Here is a 19734-nt window from a genome sequence, read left to right on the forward strand (position 1 = left end):
AAAGTTCCGGTGGCACTTCCGGTGGCACGCTCTGACTCGCTTCTTCTTCTTCTTATGAGATTTTATGGCGGTTGGCAAACTTGTGAAATGTGCATTACCGCCACCAACTGATATGGAGTAAAGCAAGGAAACAGGAAACGATTCACCCCCCCCAAAAAAAAAAAAAAAAAAAAAAAAAAAAAAAAAAAAAAATACAATAAAATAACCTGTGTAACTTAAACCCACATAATACTAAATTATACTAAATTACATTTGCCCGTATAATTTTAATTTACTCTAGGTCATCGTACCTCTGCCAGTTTCTGATGGTCCCATTGGTCTTTCCATCATGCTTCCAACCATCTCCCAGTTCATATCTTTAACATCCAGATATTTTTCTGCAGCCTTCACTATTATTTTGATTTTTTCTGTTTTTTTTGTCGTCTGAGCAGTACAATTAATCACTTCCACCATGAAAAGAACAAAATTTGTCTTTTTAACAATTAGTGAGTCTTCATCAATTTTTGGAGATTTCTCTAGAGGTTTGAAATTTGCCGTGTGTTGAACTGTAGGTTTGGGTTTTTCTGACTGAGATGGGATCCTTTTTGCAGCTTCAGCATAAGTTATTCCAAGCTCAAATTTCATTTTTTTTATTTCTTCAGACCTTTTGCTTGCTTCACAGCCGCGATAAGCAGCAGTATGTTCTCCACCACAATTACAGCATTTTATTTTAGCTTCTTTTCCACATTTACCATATTCATGTTCTCCTGCACACCTTCCACACCTCTGTTTCCCTTTACAAACTGCTGCAATGTGTCCGAATTTTTGACATTTGAAACATCTCAATGGTGGTGGATTGTAGATTTTGACATTGTAACTGATGTAACCGATGAATACTTTGCTTGGTAATTGCTCTTCCTCGAATTTAATTAGTACAGATAAACTGTCAGATCTTTCTCCGTTTCTTGTTGTTTTTAACCGTTTTACTTCTTTTACTTTTGCACCGCTTATGTTTTCCAGAATCTCTTTTTCAGAAATTTTCAGAGGAACTCCTCCAATGACTCCCCTGCTGATCTTTTTGTTCTCCATTAGGCTGCACTGAACTCTTATCCCGTCAATTTTGTTAATACGTATTGCTTTGCCTTGCTGGGCGCTGTCTCTGCAGTTAATTAGCAGGTCTCCACTGTACAGAATTCTGGCACCTCTGACTTCTCCAACAAGTTTATTGATGGTTTTTGTTAAGTGAACCGGATTCCAGTTTGTAAAAGAGTCTGCCTGATTAACGACTTTGAATATGACTTTGAATTCATTTTGTTGTGCTGTGGAATGTATGGATTGATCATCACTGGATTGTTCTGAACTAGATTCCCCTTTAACTGATCTCTGTTTTTTCCGCTTTTTCTCATTTTTTGATGCTGCTATCTTCCAACCTTCATTGTCACTATTTCCCTCTTCCATCCCACAAGAATCGCTTCCTGTTTCCTCACTACTCACGGCCCAGGACATTTCTCCACAAGCAGAGCAGCTTCAAAACACGCGCCATGCACCAAACGCCTCGCCCAAAAACTTTCTTTAAACAGACACTATAGTTTTGTATGAGGACGTTGCAACTGAGGTTTACTCTATCCGCGTTCTGATTGGACAGGAAATGTGGAACGTGTGGCCTCACGCTCTGACTCGCTGGTAGGCTGCTCCGGAGGATCCTAAGCCGTTGTTTTTTTTATTTATTTTTTTTTTTCACTTAAAGTCACACAACAATATATAAACAAATAACAAACAAACAAATAAATATGCTAGGGGGTATGTCATAATAAACAAGTACAGTTAGGAGAAAAAAACATGCAATTATACAAACATATGCGCTGGGGAGTGTCATATATATGTGTATGTATTATACAAATAAATATATCTTCTACAACATTAAGTTGTCTAGAATTTCTAGTTGGGAACAGATTGTTATGGATTTTTGAGCTTTCTGATGAGAAGAAAGATGAATTGTATGAAAATATTGTTTGACTTCTATTAAATAAGCTTTAAAGTCCGTTATTTTTTTTTTTTTAGAAATTTAAATTTATGCAAGTGAAATTTGGCCAACAAAATTAAAAGATTGATAAGGAAAAGTTTGGGAAACATTTTACTATGCAGTTGAAAGCCAAATAAAATGTTTTTCTAATGAAGCTGAAAATTTTTCATAACATTTGAATTCACATAGTTGCAAAAGTGTAACCAAAACGTCTTAGAGTATGGACACAACCAAAACAAATGTTTTACAGTTTCTGGGAGAAGATCACAAAAAGTGCAGTTCACAGGAAGATCAGGTTTAAACTTTTTTAGGTAGTCTTTTACAGGATAAATCCTGTGAATGAGTTTGAATGAGACTTCTTTCACCTTGTTAGTAGGCCTAAGGAGAAAGTGATTAGGTAACAGCCAAGTGTGTTTCCAGGACACATCAGACACAAATCGGTTCCAATATAATAGAACAGCAGGAACAGACGCCACCTCTCTCTGCAAGAGGGATCTGATTGACTCATTGTTCTTATGAAGAGATGAGGTGAGACATATTTTGCCAACAGGAGAGTCCATGGGAGTCAGAGGGCCGGATCTATCAAAGGTTTGCGTGTATAAAAACGTGAGCTATTTCACTGCGCACGCTAAAAAATGTACAAACTGATCTATCAACAGCTTGCTAAAAGGATTTGGTCTTTAAAACGTGCTAAATAGCGCCTCTTATCCATTTAGTACTTTTTCTGCAATGAATATGCAATATGGGGTGTTTACACGCAAAAGTGCGTCTTGTGGGAGGAGAACATGTAAATATATTAATTTAGCGTTCGCAAAGGGATTTATCAAACCTGAAAGCAATTTTGCTAACGGTATCTGACTCTATATTTAACACGTTTCAAAAGAAGGTGCAAATGGTCTGTATGCGTAATTGCGCACACATGGCAGCGGTTATTGTCGCAAGAAAGAGACATTGAAATGAAGCAAGGAGACGCAGAGAACGCATTTTTTCACTCCGTGTGAATATTTTTGGAATAAACGAGGAAACGATCATCAAAACATATCGTTTATCCAGCATTGCCATTTTGGAGCTGTTGGGGGAACTCCGAATGGATTTGGAGCCAGCCACAAGGAGGACCCACGCAATACCAGATATCACAAAACTCCTTGCAACATTGCACTTTTTTGCATCTGGGTCATTCCAGCTTACGGTTGCAGCGAGAGCTGGGATCTCCCAATCTCGTTTTTTCAGAAGTGCTGTCCGACGGGGTCGGGGTTCTCCCCCTGCGCCTGTGGAGCAACATGCCAAATGCTGCGGGGATCTCATCCACAGTCACAGGCCAATACAAAACACCTGGTTTTTTTTTTTTTTTTTTTTTTTTTACTACAGCACATACCACCTTAGGGAATAAAGGTTGCCAAATAAATGTAAGATGTAATTTCCCTACACACACATATATATATATATATATATATATATATATATATATATATATATATATATATATATATATATATATATTTTTTTTTTTTTTTTTTTTTTTTTTTTTTTTTTTTTTTTTTTTTGGGGGGGGTCACTGTAAGACTTAAATTTCTTAATGCACTAGTTTGCACAAACTACAAACTACTTTGCCGCAAACCACAAAACCATTATTTAAATAGGGCGTCTCCAACAGTTTTGCACCTGCCACCAGTTACGCAATCGCTCTTGTTAAATCACCCGCAAACCATGGTTCAGCCCCTCGCGCAAAATTCCAGTTTGCGAGCGAAAATTACTGCACGCAAAATTGGATCTTGATAAATCCGGCCCAGTGAGGGAGATGAAGAAGAATCGAGTCTTGGCCTCTGTCTATATAACATGCAGATCCCAGACGAAATAGCACCAAAAACCTTTGCGTATTCTCCAGAAGAAATAGGGAGGTCAAATTTAGAGAGCGACCTCATAACTCAATAATGTGCCATTGTCATCAACCAGTTGATCAACCAGAGTAATGTCATGCCTGAACCAAGAATCCAAGAACAATGATCTTTTCTTGTACAGGATGTCCTTATTGTTCCAAATAAAATACCGGTGAGACGAAAAGTTGTGCTTGTAGATAAGTGACCATGAAAAAAAAGCCTGGCGGTGAAAATTAGAGAGATTGATGGGAAGTTTATGTACATCAAAATTACACACCAGGAAGAAGGTTAAACCCCCAAGTTTTGAAAAAATGTAATACGGAATAGTATTCCATATAGAAGTTTGAGATGCGAATAACTGGCGAATCCAGTTTATTTTGAATGTGTTATTTAAGGTGGAGAAAGATAAACAGTTAAGCCCTCCATTTTCATATGAGTTAATTAAAGTAAATTTTCGAATGTAATGTATTCTATTCTTCCAAACAAAGTTAAAGAGCAATTTGTCTATTTCTTTTTCAGTGCCTTTATTAAAGGGATAGTTCGGTATTTTTGACATGAATCTGTATGGCATCCCGATCACAAGCGGCATGCAATCACACTGACTTACCCCTGGCAGCGTCCTGTGAGCAGAGTTATCGTCCAGTTTTGGTCAAGCCGAAAGTAGTCCTGCAGGTTTTTAGGAACAGCGTAATAAAACTTTTCTCTTCCCAAAACATTATGTGTCCAAAAGAGTGATATTTTCGCATCCCAAAAACATTGTAGTGGAAAAAGTCCCACGTCGTTATCAATTGGTCCTATTTTCTCTCTGTTCGTATCAGTGCGCGCCGTCATTCAGACAGCGAGCCCAACAACAGCCATGTCTCCCTCCGCCGCGGAAGGAGACATGGCTGTTGTTGGGCTCGCTGTCTGAATGACGGCGCGCACTGATACGAACAGAGAGAAAATAGGACCAATTGATAACGACGTGTGACTTTTTCAACTACAATGTTTTTGGGATGCGAAAATATCACTCTTTTGGACACATAATGTTTTGGGAAGAGAAACGTTTTATTTCGCTGTTCCTAAAAACCTGCAGGACTACTTTCGGCTTGATCAAAACTGGACGATAACTCTGCTCACAGGACGCTGCCAGGGGTAAGTCAGTGTGATTGCATGCCGCTGGTGATCGGGTTGCCATACAGATTCATGTCAAAAATACCGAACTATCCCTTTAAGATCTAAAGCCTGAGCAGCATACAGGTGCTGGTCATAAAATTAGAATATCATGAAAAAGTAGATTGATTTCAGTAATTCCATTTAAAAAGGGAAACTTGTATATTATATTCATACATTACATACAAACTCATATATTTCAGATGTTTATTTTGTTTAATTTTGATGATTACAAATGACAACAAATGAAAATCTCAAATTCATCATATCAGAAAATTAGAATATTGTGAAAAGGTTCAAAATTGATGGCCCCTGGTGCCACACTCTAATCAGCTAATTAACTCAAACCACCTGCAAAAGCCTTTAAATGGTCTTTCAGTCTAGTTCTATAGGCTACACAATCATGGGGAAGACTGCTGACTTGACAGTTGTCCAAAAGATGACCATCGACACCTTGCACAAGGAGGGCAAGACACAAAAGGTCATCGCTAAAGAGGCTGGCTGTTCACAGAGCTCAGTGTCCAAGCACATTAATAGAGAGGCGAAGGGAAGGAAAAGATGTGGTCGAAAAAAGTGTACAAGCAAGAGAGATAACCGCACCCTGGAGAGGATTGTGAAACAAAACCCCTTCAAAAATGTGGGGGAGATTCACAAAGAGTGGACTGCAGCTGGAGTGAGTGCTTCAAGAACCACCACACACAGACGTATGAAAGACATGGGTTTCTGCTGTCGCATTCCTTGTGTCAAGCCACTCTTGAACCACAGACAGCGTCAGAAGCGTCTAAAGAGAAACAGGACTGGACTGCTGGTGAGTGGTCCAAAGTCATGTTCTCTGATGAAAGTAAATTTTGCATTTCCTTTGGAAATCAAGGTCCCAGAGTCTGGAGGAAAAGAAGAGAGGCACTTCATCCACGTTGCTTGAAGTCCAGTGTAAAGTTTCCACAGTCAGTGATGGTTTGGGGTGCCATGTCATCTGCTGGTGTTGGTCCATTGTGTTTTCTGAGGTCCAGGGTCAACGCAGCCACATACCAGGAAGTTTTAGAGCACTTCATGCTTCCTGCAGCTGACCAACTTTTTGGAGATGCAGATTTCATTTTCCAACAGGACTTGGCACCTGCACACAGTGCCAAAGCTACCAGTACCTGGTTGAAGGACCATGGTATCCCTGTTCTTAATTGGCCAGCAAACTCTCCTGACCTTAACCCCATAGAAAATCTATGGGGTATTGTGAAGAAGAAGATGCAATACACCAGACCCAACAATTCAGAAGAGCTAAAAGCCACTATTAGAGCAACCTGGGCTATCATAACACCTGAGCAGTGCCACAGACTGATCGACTCCATGCCACGCCGCATTGCTGCAGTAATACAGGCCAAAGGAGGCCCAACTAAATACTGAGTGCTGTACATGCTCATACTTTTCATGTTCATACTTTTCAGTTGGCCAACATTTCTATAAATCCTTTGTTTTTATTGGTCTTCAGTAATATTCTATTTTTCTGATATGATGAATTTGAGATTTTCATTTGTTGTCATTTGTAATCATCAAAATTAAACAAAATAAACATCTGAAACATATGAGTTTGTATGTAATGTATGAATATAATATACAAGTTTCACTTTTTAAATGGAATTACTGAAATCAATCTACTTTTTCATGATATTCTAATTTTATGACCAGCACCTGTATGTGAGCCTAGAAATGCCTCCAGCTTTACAAAGTATAATACGACCTCGTAGTGAAAGATCCCTAACCAACCACTGATTAAGTTTCTTTTTAGCTTTTAGAATTAAAGGATCAAAATTTAAGGAGCTACGATTTTTTTGTTCTTTTGTAATGGTTATGCCTAAATAAACAACCTTGTTTTTAACTGGAATGCCTTCAATTGATGTCTCAGTGCAATCTTTAACTGCCATAATTTCACATTTTTTGAGATTCAAGTGCAGACTAGAAGCTTTTGAAAAATTATTTAATTCTTGAATTGCTAATGAAACTTCATCCTTGTCCTTTAAGAACAGGGTAGTGTCATCAGCCAGTTGTGTTAGGATAAGTTATTTTTCTGCAACAATTAACCCTTTCAGAGGACTGGTTTTAATATGATCTGCCAGAAGCTGGGCTACCAAAAGAAACAGGTAGGGGGAGATTGGACACCCCTGTCTGATTCCTCTGCTGATGTTAAATCTAGGAGAGGAGCCATTCCTTAATTTGATAGAACTGTTGTTGTTTTGATATAGAGTTTTGATAATCGTTACAAATAGCTTTCCAAATCCAAACTTTTCTAAACTTTGAAATATAAAGCCATGTTCTACAGTGTCAAAAGCCTTATAGAAGTCTAAAAATAAAATAAGTCCATTATCAGAAACAAAATCAGGATAATCTAAAATATCAAGAACAAGTCTTATATTATTTCTGATATGCCGATTTTTCATAAATCTTGATTGAGTTTCGTCAATGATTGAATGAAGAACTGATTTTAATCTTTTAGCAATCACCAAGGCTAATATTTTATAGTCGGTATTAAGAAGACAGATAGTTCGCCAATTATCGAGAAATAAAGGGTCTTTGTTGGGTTTTGGTATGAGTGTAGTTAAACCCTGAGTAAGAGTTGCAGGCAGAGAGCCATTTTTAATGCTTTCATTAAAGACCTCCAGTAAAAAAGGGGCGAAGTCATTAGAAAAGTGTTTATAGAATTCGGCACTTAGACCATCGGTCCCAGGGGATTTGTTGGTTTTGAGATCTGCAATAGCATCAAGAATTTCATGAATTGTGATTGGCTCCTCACATCGTTTCTGGTCGATATTAGAAATTGGTTTAACTATTAAATTATTTAATAAGGAATCAATTGAGGCTTGACAGAGGTTAGAACAATACAGATTCTCATAAAATGAACAACAGTATCTAGCAATATGATCAGGATTATCAGTTATTGAGTTTTTAATTTTTAGTCTGCTAATAGAAATTATTGACATTGATTGAAAAAGTAATGGGTATTTTGTTCTCCTTCTTCCATCCATTTTCTTCTTGATCTAACAAAAGCACCTTTACTTTTATTTATGTATATATTGTCTAACTTAATCTATAATTCAGTTAATTCTTGTTGTTCTAAATCCCTTAAAGTGGAAGGATTTGAATAAGACATCTCAACAATTCTGGAAACTATACACTTTTCTTCTGCTCTAATAGTTTTGACCTTATTACTACTAAATTTTCTTAAGAATTTGCCAGCTTCAAATTTGAACAATTCCCAATTAAGGTTATAGCGAGCATCTACATGAGCTTTAGACCAATACTGATTGAATAACGTTGATATATTTGCAGAGACTTCTTCAAATTGCAGTAAGGAACTGTTCATTTTCCAGTATGATGGTGAGTAAAAAGATTGTTTTTTGTCTGAAAAATTTAAAATTAATTCAATAGCTTTGTGGTCAGTGAGAGGAGTAGGAAGTATTTTAACAGTTACATTCTCCTTGTTTACTGTGTTTGATATTAACCAGAAATCAATTCTAGACATTCTTGTTGACGATTTATTATTCCAAGTGAATATATAGTCATGAGGATGGACAGCTCTCCAGATATCAGTCAAGTTGAATTTTTCCATAAAGGATTTGACAGTTGAGTTGGAGGCATTAGGTCTGTTTGGAGGCCATTTATCAAGATCCCCATCAAGAACAGTATTAAAATCTCCTCCCATGATAATTATAGCTTTGGGGAATTTCTTTAGCCATTCTAAAAAAAAAATATCTATTAAGTAAAATAGTCTATCATTCTCTCGTTTGTTGTTGTAACCATAAATATTAGCACAAATGAAGCAATGGCTTTCAAAAGCTAAAACTTGACAGATATAGTGTCCCATTAAGTCACTTTCAGAGGCAATAATATTCCCCTTAAATCTATGTTTTAACGTCATAACTCCTGCAGAATGCTCCGAACCATGAGAAAACCAAATGGAATTTCCCCATTGGGCTTTCCAAAAATTAACATCAGAAGCAACTGAATGACACTCCTGAAAGAAACAAAAATCAGGAAATACATTTTTGGCAAATAGAAATAAAGCTGGATTTTTCTCAGTCTGGCAGAGCGCAGTGGAGAGGTAAGATCTACCTGCTATTATTCTAACCCACAGGGGCCTGCTAATGATCAGAATATACCAGTTATTAAATAAACGCTTGTCACAGATTGATGAATATGTTTAAATATCAAATTTTATATTTATTTGTAAGTTTGTAATTTATTTGTTTGTAACTTTAGTAATTTGAATTGAATAGTTAAATGTGTACAAACCCTGTAAATAACTGACTTAAATCACTACTTTCACCATCACTAATGTTGTGTTGAGAAGCCAAACTGTTGAGAAATAAATAATTTTTTGTCTAAATTGTTATCCCCTTACTGCCTGATTTTAATTGCAATTATATATATATATATATATATATATATATATATATATATATATATATATATATATATATATATATATATATATATATATATATATATATATAGGCCTTTATATGTATAAAAAAAAACATAATGCAGGAAAAAAAATCTAAATATAAAAACAAAAAAATAAGTTAAATAGTGGATCTAGATGAAGTAAAATTTTATTTCTAATAAATCATGTAATAGAGATAATGAAAAAAAGATAGATGACTGAATAAAAGTAAATATTTTTGTCATTTTTTTTCTACAGGTCATAACGGGCATGTGCTGTCCTGCACAACATCTGCCTGGGAGCCTGTGACATCACGGCCCCAGAGGATGAAGAGCAGGACAACATGCCAGAGGATGAGGAAGGAGCTGGTGACATCACGGCCGCAAAGGATGAAGAGCAGGACGACATGCTAGAGGATGAGGAGGGAGCCGGTGACATCACGGCCCCAGAGGATGACATGCCAGAGGATGAGGAGGGGGAGAAGGTGTTGGAGGCAGTCAGTGGGTCTCCATGTAGGGACCATCTGTCTGCCGAGGTGTCTGCCCCTGGAGGAGGGTCTACCCGACCACCGTTACATTTAGATGGCAAGTATAATCACTTTTTAGCTGTTCTTATTTAAGGGTTATGAAAACAGTTTTAGGAAAGTCATTATTTTCTGCGTCTTTTTAAACTTTTTTAGTAACATGGCAGCCGTCGATTGGGTCAGCCCTGCAAACCCTGATGGACGATGTGGTGAACAGTGGAGAGAGGCACCCCGACCCCCCAGATGATGTCCCACTCGCAGTCAGAAGACTCCAAGGTCATCTGTGTGGCATCGCATCCAGTCCAGCAGCACCACCAGGGACTCCTGCTCAGTCAAATTGTATATATATATATGTTCTCTAGTAATATTTATTTTATATCTTCTGTAAATAGTTTTTGTAGTTAATTTTAAAATCTAATGTCAATAGTTAAAAATGTTTTTAATAGTTTATTGTAAATACTTGCTTCTCTAAAACTAAACTGATGTTGTCACTGAGAAGTTGTTCTAAATTTGCCCTGTCCCTGGATCTTTGCATTCCTAAAGTAGAGGAAAACTATTTGTGTCAACAGATGCTATTTTCTGTAGGGTTTCTTTAAAGCTAGAAAAAAGGAATGTTTCATGATTTGGATGGATTGATGAAATTCTACAGAAAAAGACTTTGGAATGGTCACCTGGGGATTACTTTTTTAAGCTTACTCAAAGTGTAAATTAACATGAATATAATAAATGTAAGATGTAATTTCCCTACACACACCTATATATATATATATATATATATATATATATATATAGGTGTGTGTGTGTGTACATTATCAAAACCTGAACCTGATCAAAAGATTATATTTGTACGTTGGTGTTTGAACAGGACTTCTTTTAACTTGTGTGACTTTTACATAGAAATGCAACATGTAGATGGAATTCTGCCTCAACTCTTCCCTCCATCTGACTGCAGCAGTATTTTTGGCCCTGATGATAAGGTGGTCATTTTATCCACTCCTCTGTCTGCTCCCTGGAACAAAATGACATGTAAAGCATATTTCTGTTATGTCAACAGACAAAATGACTGTTCTGTATAATTACGCCGGTATTGTTTTTCAAGTTAATTATACTTTAAACCTTGTTATACTGTACTGTAAATTAACTATACATTATTGAGTATTGAAACAAAATGTTTACAGTATTAACAGCCCAGTACAGCTGGACTAATGTTATTTCTTCAGCTGCATTAAGCTTTAACAGTTCTAATACTTTGTAATAAACTGTATGAAAATAAATAGATCCGACTAGTGAGGGATACGGCTATCAGCACAGTTACAATAAGATATAGGTTAAAATAAAAAATGGTGATATTTGTATGAAGGCTTTTAATATGTTGATGAGCATCTCGTATCAAAAGGTTAGCTTTAAGCTTTAGCTGGTCCTACACATCCCGGTGGCTCTGTTACCACTATGTATTTTAAAAGATGTTCAGATAAAAAAACAAAAACAAACTACTTACATTTAAAGGTGTTCTCCGCACTACTGCCGTCGCTGCTGCTGCTTTTGGTTGTCCCTAACTTGAAGAAAATCCAACTTTCTTCTTCTTCAACTACTTAAAAAAAAAAAAAAAAAAAAAAGCGTGCAAAGCACCTCGGGGAATCTAGTGGGAGGCGAGGCCAGTAAGGACGGTAGCAATGCATCCTCAGAATTCGGGGAAAAGGAGGACGCATTTTATGGCTGCATTTTAAGCGTCCTCAGAATTTTTGCCAAATGGGACGGCCTCTGCGCAGCGTTGTGACGTCACCGGCCTTAAAATGCGTCCTCCGAAGTACGCAGCCTGAGAATTGAGACGCAGCCTATGTGGCTCGCTGTGACACATCCGGTGGCTCGTCAGCCTGACAAGGCTTTAGTACTGGCTGGCACGGCGTATTACTGGCCGCAGCCACTAACTTATTTTTCCATTTAGTTGATGGAAAGAAATAGTTTATCTGCCAATAAGTGGCAGAGGCCGGTTTTCGTTAAATAATTTATTTTATTTTTTTATTTATTCTTCTTGCCGTTTTTTGGCAAGAAATTATTTATTTATTTATTTTATTTTATTTTTTGCAGTTTTTTGGCAGAAAACTTATTTATAGTACCTTTAAGTAGTTTTTTTACATTGTGATGTTAATGTGATGTAACATGCATCAAAACTTTTATAAAGTTACAATTACTGCCAATAAGCAGGCTCCATAGTGGATTGCCATAGTGGCCGCTGCCAGCAGAGCTTGCCACCATAGTGGCAGTGGCAACTATGCTGACACCATAGTGGAAGGAAGGAAGGAAGGAAGGAAGGAAGGAAGGAAGGAAGGAAGGAAGGAAGGAAGGAAGGAAGGAAGGAAGGAAGGAAGGAAGGAAGGAAGGAAGGAAGGAAGGAAGGAAGGAAGGAAGGAAGGAAGGAAGGAAGGAAGGAAGGAATTTTAGCTGTCTGGTTAGCAAGGACCTGAGGAAGAGCGGCTGCTGACGTCACCTGCTGCGCCCGCCGCTCAGAATGCTTTTTCTTTTTCGGGTTATGGACAGTGCTTTGCTGGCAGACCATCACATGTTTTCTCCTTGATTATGGCATAAAATGTGCAGTCTTAAAGAAGAAAATGCAAATAGGATGATTGATTTCTAATTTCATGTATGAGTCAAGCAATGCAGCCACATTCTTAAAATGAAAAAGCATTTCTGGAATCCGTATCCGTATGTATCATTTGTTCTTTTGCTTTTCAAATTAAAACCAAAAATTAAAAATGCAGAAATTCACTTGTTTTCTCAATATTTGTTTTCAAAACAAAAAAGAAGAAGAAATAATGATCTGAATCCGTGTATCATTCGTTCTTTCTATTTTCAATTGCCAATCAAAAAACAAAAAATAAAAAATTGACTGGTTATTTTGTTATTTGTTTTTTATGGTTAAACCAAAAACGAAAAAAGGATTTGTTTTTCATATATCAATTCTAAGCTCAGATCAAGAATACGAAATGGAAAAACGGACAGCAACAATCCGTGTATCATTCGTTCTTTCTATTTTCAATTGTCAATCAAAAAACAAAAAATAAAAAATTGACTGGTTATTTTGTTTTTTGTTCTTTATGGTTAAACCAAAAACGAAAAAAGGATTTGTTTTTCATATATCAATTTTAAGCTCAGATCAAGAATACGAAATGGAAAAACGGACAGCAACGCAGAATTTGATTTTAATATTTAATCGGTACAGTTTACGTGACCCGGAAGTTTGGTGGAGCTTTAGCTAAAAAAAACAATTGGCTTACCCCCACCACGTTCGATCAAGCTGCACCAGATAAGGCAGTCGGACCTATCAGCCATGGACAGTTACGCTCGAGGATCCAAGCGTGTGACTCTTAAGGAGGAGGACATGACAATGGAGAAAATCAGCAGGATTTTCCAGGTATAACTTTTTTCTTGAAACTTTTCTGTGCACTGTACTTTTAACTAGCAACAACAAACAGCGTTCTAGCGTCGCCATGGTAGCCACTTCATCACCCCACTGCCGCGCAAAGAGCTATTTCCGGGTCACGTAAACTGTACCGATTAAATATTAAAATCAAATTCTGCGTTGCTGTCCGTTTTTCCATTTCGTATTCTTGATCTGAGCTTAGAATTGATATATGAAAAACAAATCCTTTTTTCGTTTTTGGTTTAACCATAAAAAACAAAAAACAAAATAACCAGTCAATTTTTTATTTTTTGTTTTTTGATTGACAATTGAAAATAGAAAGAACGAATGATACACGGATTAGCAACGCATAATTTGATTTTAATATTTAATCGGTACAGTTTACGTGACCCGGAAATAGCTCTTTGCGTAGCAGTTGGGGTAATGAAGTGGCTACGATGGCGACGCTAGAACCACACACTATGTTGATCGAGAAGCTGTTTGTTGTTGCTAGTTAAAAGTACAGTGCACAGAAAAGTTTCAAGAAAAAAGTTATACCTGGAAAATCCTGCAAATTTTCTCCGTTGTCATGTCCTCCTCCTTAAGAGTCACACGCTTGGATCCTCGAAATAAAACATAACTGTCCATGGCTGATAGGTCCGACTGCCTTATCTGGTGCAGTTTGATCGAACGTGGTGGGGGTAAGCCAATTGTTTTTTTAGCTAACGCTCCACCAAACTTCCGGGTCACGTAAACTGTACCGATTAAATATTAAAATCAAATTCTGCGTTGCTGTCCGTTTTTCCATTTCGTATTCTTGATCTGAGCTTAGAATTGGAATATGAAAAACAATCCGTGTATCATTCGTTCTTTCTATTTTCAATTGTCAATCAAAAAATAAAAAATTGACTGGTTATTTTGTTTTTTGTTTTTTATGGTTAAACCAAAAACGAAAAAAGGATTTGTTTTTCATATATCAATTCTAAGCTCAGATCTAGAATACGAAATGGAAAAACGGACAGCAACGCAGAATTTGATTTTAATATTTAATCGGTACAGTTTACATGACCCGGAAGTTTGGTGGAGCTTTAGCTAAAAAAAACAATTGGCTTACCCCCATAGATATCCATAATAAAGGCTTTATTATGGATATCTATGCTTACCCCCACCACGTTCGATCAAGCTGCACCAGATAAGGCAGTCGGACCTATCAGCCATGGACAGTTACGGTCGAGGATCCAAGCGTGTGACTCTTAAGGAGGAGGACAAGACAACGGAGAAAATCAGCAGGATTTTCCAGGTATAACTTTTTTCTTGAAACTTTTCTGTGCACTGTACTTTTAACTAGCAACAACAAACAGCGTTCTAGCATCGCCATGGTAGCCACTTCATCACCCCACTGCCTCGCAAAGAGCTATTTCCGGGTCACGTAAACTGTACCGATTAAATATTAAAATCAAATTCTGCGTTTTTCCATTTCGTATTCTTGATCTGAGCTTAGAATTGATATATGAAAAACAAATCCTTTTTTCGTTTTTGGTTTAACCATAAAAAACAAAATAACCAGTCAATTTTTTATTTTTTGTTTTTTGATTGACAATTGAAAATAGAAAGAACGAATGATACACGGATTAAAAACCAATCCTTTTTTCGTTTTTGGTTTAACCATAAAAAACAAAATAACCAGTCAATTTTTTATTTTTTGTTTTTTGATTGGCAATTGAAAATAGAAAGAACGAATGATACACGGATTGATCTGTTATCCGTTTTCCTATTTTGTGCATAAAGTCGAGCATGGAAAAAATGAAAAACGCTCATCATCCTTTTTTTATTTTATTTTTTTTATCTGAAGCAAGTTGATTGACCCAGATATGATCTGGTTTGACGTAAAGTTTGCTTGGAGAGGCAACAGGCAGCTCCTAGCAACGCTCAGTGTGAGCTGCCTCAGGCAACACGCCTTGCCGAGAACTGCTTCTGGTATATTTTTATATTAAAACCAATGATGTGATTAATTCCCTGACCTTAGTTATGCTATTTACATTAAAACAATATGGTTAGCTTACTTACGTTAGCAAAGTCAGTACACTGCAACGTAAGTTTATCAATTTCGAATGCAAATCATTTCAAAGCAAAGTGACGTCATGCAGGTAACATTTCCCTGAATAGGGGGATTGTTACAGGAGGGGGACACTGATTCATGTTTTTAGTTTCTTTATGTTTATATTTATTTGATCCTTTTCTGATTGTGTTATGCTTGTTCTGTTTGGTTCAATGGTGAATTTAGTTTTAATTATAAATCATGTTTTCACTTATAAAGCACGTTTCATACATAAGTTGCACAAAGAAATTTACATATTAAAATAAATAATAGGCTAATGAAATTACATTAATTACATAATTTAAGAAGTTACATTATGACTTTATATATATATATATATATATATATATATATATATATATATATATATATATATATATATATATATATATATATATATATATATATATATATATATATATATTTAAATGTGTTGCATGTGTGTTGATATGAATGAGAACATTAACCCATATAGTTACCTGACCTGAATCTAAACGTCTGCCAGAGGTCCAGATCCAAGAAACTAATTGACAGATGACAAAAAGTCAAAAGTCAAAAAGCCTTTATTGTCATTATATTCTGCAACGGATACAATGAGATTTGGGACTTCCATATCAGGTACCGTGAAAAAAATACAAATAAAAAATGAAAAATTAAAAAAACATATAAATATATTAAAAGAAAAAGGAAATGTAAACAGTACTGGCACACATTGTGTGTGTGGGGGGGAATAGTGCAAAACAGGTGTAAAGTGACCGACAGTGCAGGTCGGAGTTGAGGGGGGCAATGGCTTGGGACAACATGGCTTTGACAACAACAAGGCCATATTTTCCCAATCGGACGGTGATCAAATGCCCAACCAGCACAGCCAAAAGTTCAGGTAGCACCACAACATGAACTTTTTTGAGGTGATAAAAGAAAAGTTTTACTTCTTGCTAAAACATACTTTGTCCTTTCTGTTATTCTCTTTGTCGTACATTTTCTACAGAAGTATTCTGTGTGCTGGCAATCCCTGCATATTAACTATCTGTCAATGCTCTACTTACAAAATTCTTTATCCCTCTTTCAATCTACATGTCCAGTAGATGAGCCCATGTTTGCAACCTGCTGCAGCAGCCTGGTCGGGTGAGAGGCATGCATTGTGGAGTGGAACAATTGCCGCTGCCTGTAGTGTCATGCTGTGGACTTGGAGCTGACTGGATTCTCTGAGGCCCTGCCTGCACTGGACAAGTTGTTGCTGCCTTAATGTATGTCCGTTACAGTGACAACCAATGTTTTTCTTTTTTTCATACAGTTCAATATTAACTTTTTTGTTGTTTTATAAATTCTAAAGAAATTGCGTTTTATAATTCAGCATCTAATATTTAAGTGTAAAGCACTTTTTTCATTTTTCCACATTACAAGTTAAAAAGGCTTTCAGTAAAACATGTTAACCTGACACTTTTAAACAAGTATCAGTTCTTCAGGAAATTCAGAGCAGTCACTTCAAGTAAATGTGGTTTTATATTTGTTACACGTGTATTTTTGATATTAAAATATGCCGTTTTTATCAAGCTTCTCATTTATTAATATCCATTTAGCCATTAGATTTATCTCACGTGTCTTTCAGTAACACTTATCAAGTAACACCACCTCCTGAAACACGCTGTAGTCTAGTTAACAACTTCTCCAAAAAGAGGAGAAATGTCTGGAAACCTCTCTTCAAATAGCTGCTCAGCACAGCATCAGTCTCCGTCTATTGAAAATGGGTCAGAGCCAAAAGCAGATCCCCAAGTCAGGGAGGACCCCAGCTCCTGTTCATACATCTATGGTGCTTCAGGCAACTGCTCTACTGGAATTCTTGCTGGCCATCTCGCAACTGCAAGTTGATTTAGGATCCCTCTGCCTAAAATTGTTAAAGATTTTTTTCATTCCTGAACAAAACTGTCAGCTGTTATAAAATTATATACATACAAATATTGCCACAACTTACCTGGTATCCTATGGGCATTGCAGGACTGCACAACTCTGCCAAGTCCTATTTGACTCATAGACGGGCCAGGGGGACACACTAAATTTTTTAAGGTCATCCTGCATATCAAGTAACCCTGACCCAGAAGGTGGATTAGGGTCTGTTTAAGGGGGTAGTTTATCCCATTATTGACCTCTGGCAAATTCTTTCCACTCACAGGTTCTGTTTAAACACAAGACAAATTTTTTTGGAAAGTTAGCAAGGCTGCTTTATTTGTATAGTATTTATAATGTCCACAATTTCAAGTGCTTTACACCAAGCAAAGCATTAGTATGATGCAGAAGAAAAGAAAGCATTAAAAAGTAAAACAATAAAAACATGATTTAAAATTGAACACCAAACAAGAAATCTTACTAACACTAACATTGAAATAAAAATATTTAAATGCAGCTGAGAACAGGTGGGTCTTCAATCTGGATGCAAATAGATGGTGTTTCAGCTGATCTGAATCTTTTCAGAAATATGGAGCATAGAAGCTGAATGCAGCATCTCCAGGTGTGGTTCTGACTTGAAACTGATAAAGGACCCGATCCAGATGACCTGACTCCCACTGATGACACGAATCCTGTCATGACTTTTCTTCCATAACTTGGACCCCTCTGTCAAGACAAAAAAGGAATTCACTCAACAAGTCATGTAACTCTGACTTAAAACTAATAAAACATTTTACAACTGAGACATAATTTATGTGAAAATAGAAATAGAATATAAATTTCACACATCATAATCTATAATCATGACAACAATTAGGCAGTGTTTTGTGTTACCATATTAAAAGAAGAGGAAGAAAGGGGTACCATGGTCCTGCCTTCAGATGACAGGTTGATCCATTTCTTTGATTTATGCTGTCAGTTATACCATATTTAAAAAGTAAGGAAGCATTTGCTCCCCTAGAGATTTCTTTTTTTTTTTGTTTTGTTATAACCCACCGGTTTTTCAGATCAAAGTAATTCTATTAATTAGACAAAGATGATAATAAATCTCTCATTTGTTCATGAAAGGAATTATTTGAATTTTATATTCATAACATTATGCTTACATGGTTAATAATTACAGTATATAAAAGTAAAAAAAAAAACAAGAAATCCACTAGGGGAAAATACATCATGGCAGCACTTTAAGTACAGTGTTCGACATCTAAGGACTCACTTTCTGCAGTTCCCCTTCCTCTTCAACAGGAACTGTCTCATGGTCTCTGTGTTCCGCTTCACAGCACAGCAGACAGATACACACTCGTTCCTTTCTGCAGAAAAACTCCAGGATCCTTGCATGCTTTTCACAAACCTTCTCCTCCAGGTTCTCCATAGGGTCCACCAGCTTGTGTTTCATCAGGGCAGGGACCAGCTGGTGAGGCTCCAGGTGTCCATCGCAGTATGAAGTCAGACACACAAGGCACGATTTGGAGGCCTTGAACTTTACATCTGTACACACATCACATATCACCTGCCACGGTGTGTTGGCACTTTCAAGTGCCTCCCTTTTTCTTCTCTTTATTTGGACTGACATTTCACTTACATTTTGGACACTGATAAAACTTGCTGTTGCTCCATTGCTGAGTGAGGCAGGTCCTACAGAGGTTTTGATCAAAAGGTGTGGTGACTGGCTCTGTGAAGAGTCCAGACAGATAGAACAACGGAAATGTTCCTCTGGTAATGAAGTGAGGACGCTGTATGATGACATTTCTGTAGAAAAAAACAAAAAAGGTTTATAGTTCTGTCAGATGATAAAAAATAAAACTAGACTGTCAATTTCTTCTTAAATATCAGTAGCTCCCACTGATCCTGGTTCTGTAGGAGGTTTCTTCCTGTTAAGGGGGAGTTGTTCCTCTCCACTGTCGCTACAAGCATGCTTGGTGTGAGGGATTGCATTTGAGTCAGTGATTCGTTGCAATCAACTGGTTTTCCTTAAATAAATAAAAATTTAATCAATTTGACTGTATTATCTGGTTTAATTGTAAAGTGCCTTGAGATGACATGTTGGGAATTAGCACTATAAATATAAACTGAATGAAACTGAATTATAATAACAAAAGTAAAGTAAGTGTATGGAGAGTTTAAGCTGCTGGAAATTTAAATTCATTCAGCTTTGAATGAACCACATCCCAGGTTTTGACCTTGACGATAGGTCAGCCCCAGTAAGCAACTTATAGGAGCTCTTGGCTAAACCGTAGTTGGGTGAACTTCTATTTCATTTTATAATATTTACCCTTCAAGGCCTAGGGCATAGTTCTGGACCGCAA

General features: G+C 36.7%; 1 protein-coding gene across 1 annotated transcript; it reads right to left on the reverse strand.

Moving 5' to 3' along the window:
- Positions 1 to 18632: 18632 nt before the first annotated feature.
- On the reverse strand, positions 18633 to 19175 carry LOC119793221 (E3 ubiquitin-protein ligase TRIM47-like). The gene is given in 3 exon segments (XM_038300284.1): positions 18633 to 18975; positions 18977 to 19109; positions 19112 to 19175. Coding segments are annotated over 3 exon segments (540 nt in total).
- Positions 19176 to 19734: the final 559 nt, after the last annotated feature.

Source organism: Cyprinodon tularosa, unplaced genomic scaffold (genome assembly GCF_016077235.1).
Source record: "Cyprinodon tularosa strain WSP-4 unplaced genomic scaffold, ASM1607723v1 ctg445, whole genome shotgun sequence".
NCBI classification, from domain to species: domain Eukaryota; kingdom Metazoa; phylum Chordata; class Actinopteri; order Cyprinodontiformes; family Cyprinodontidae; genus Cyprinodon; species Cyprinodon tularosa.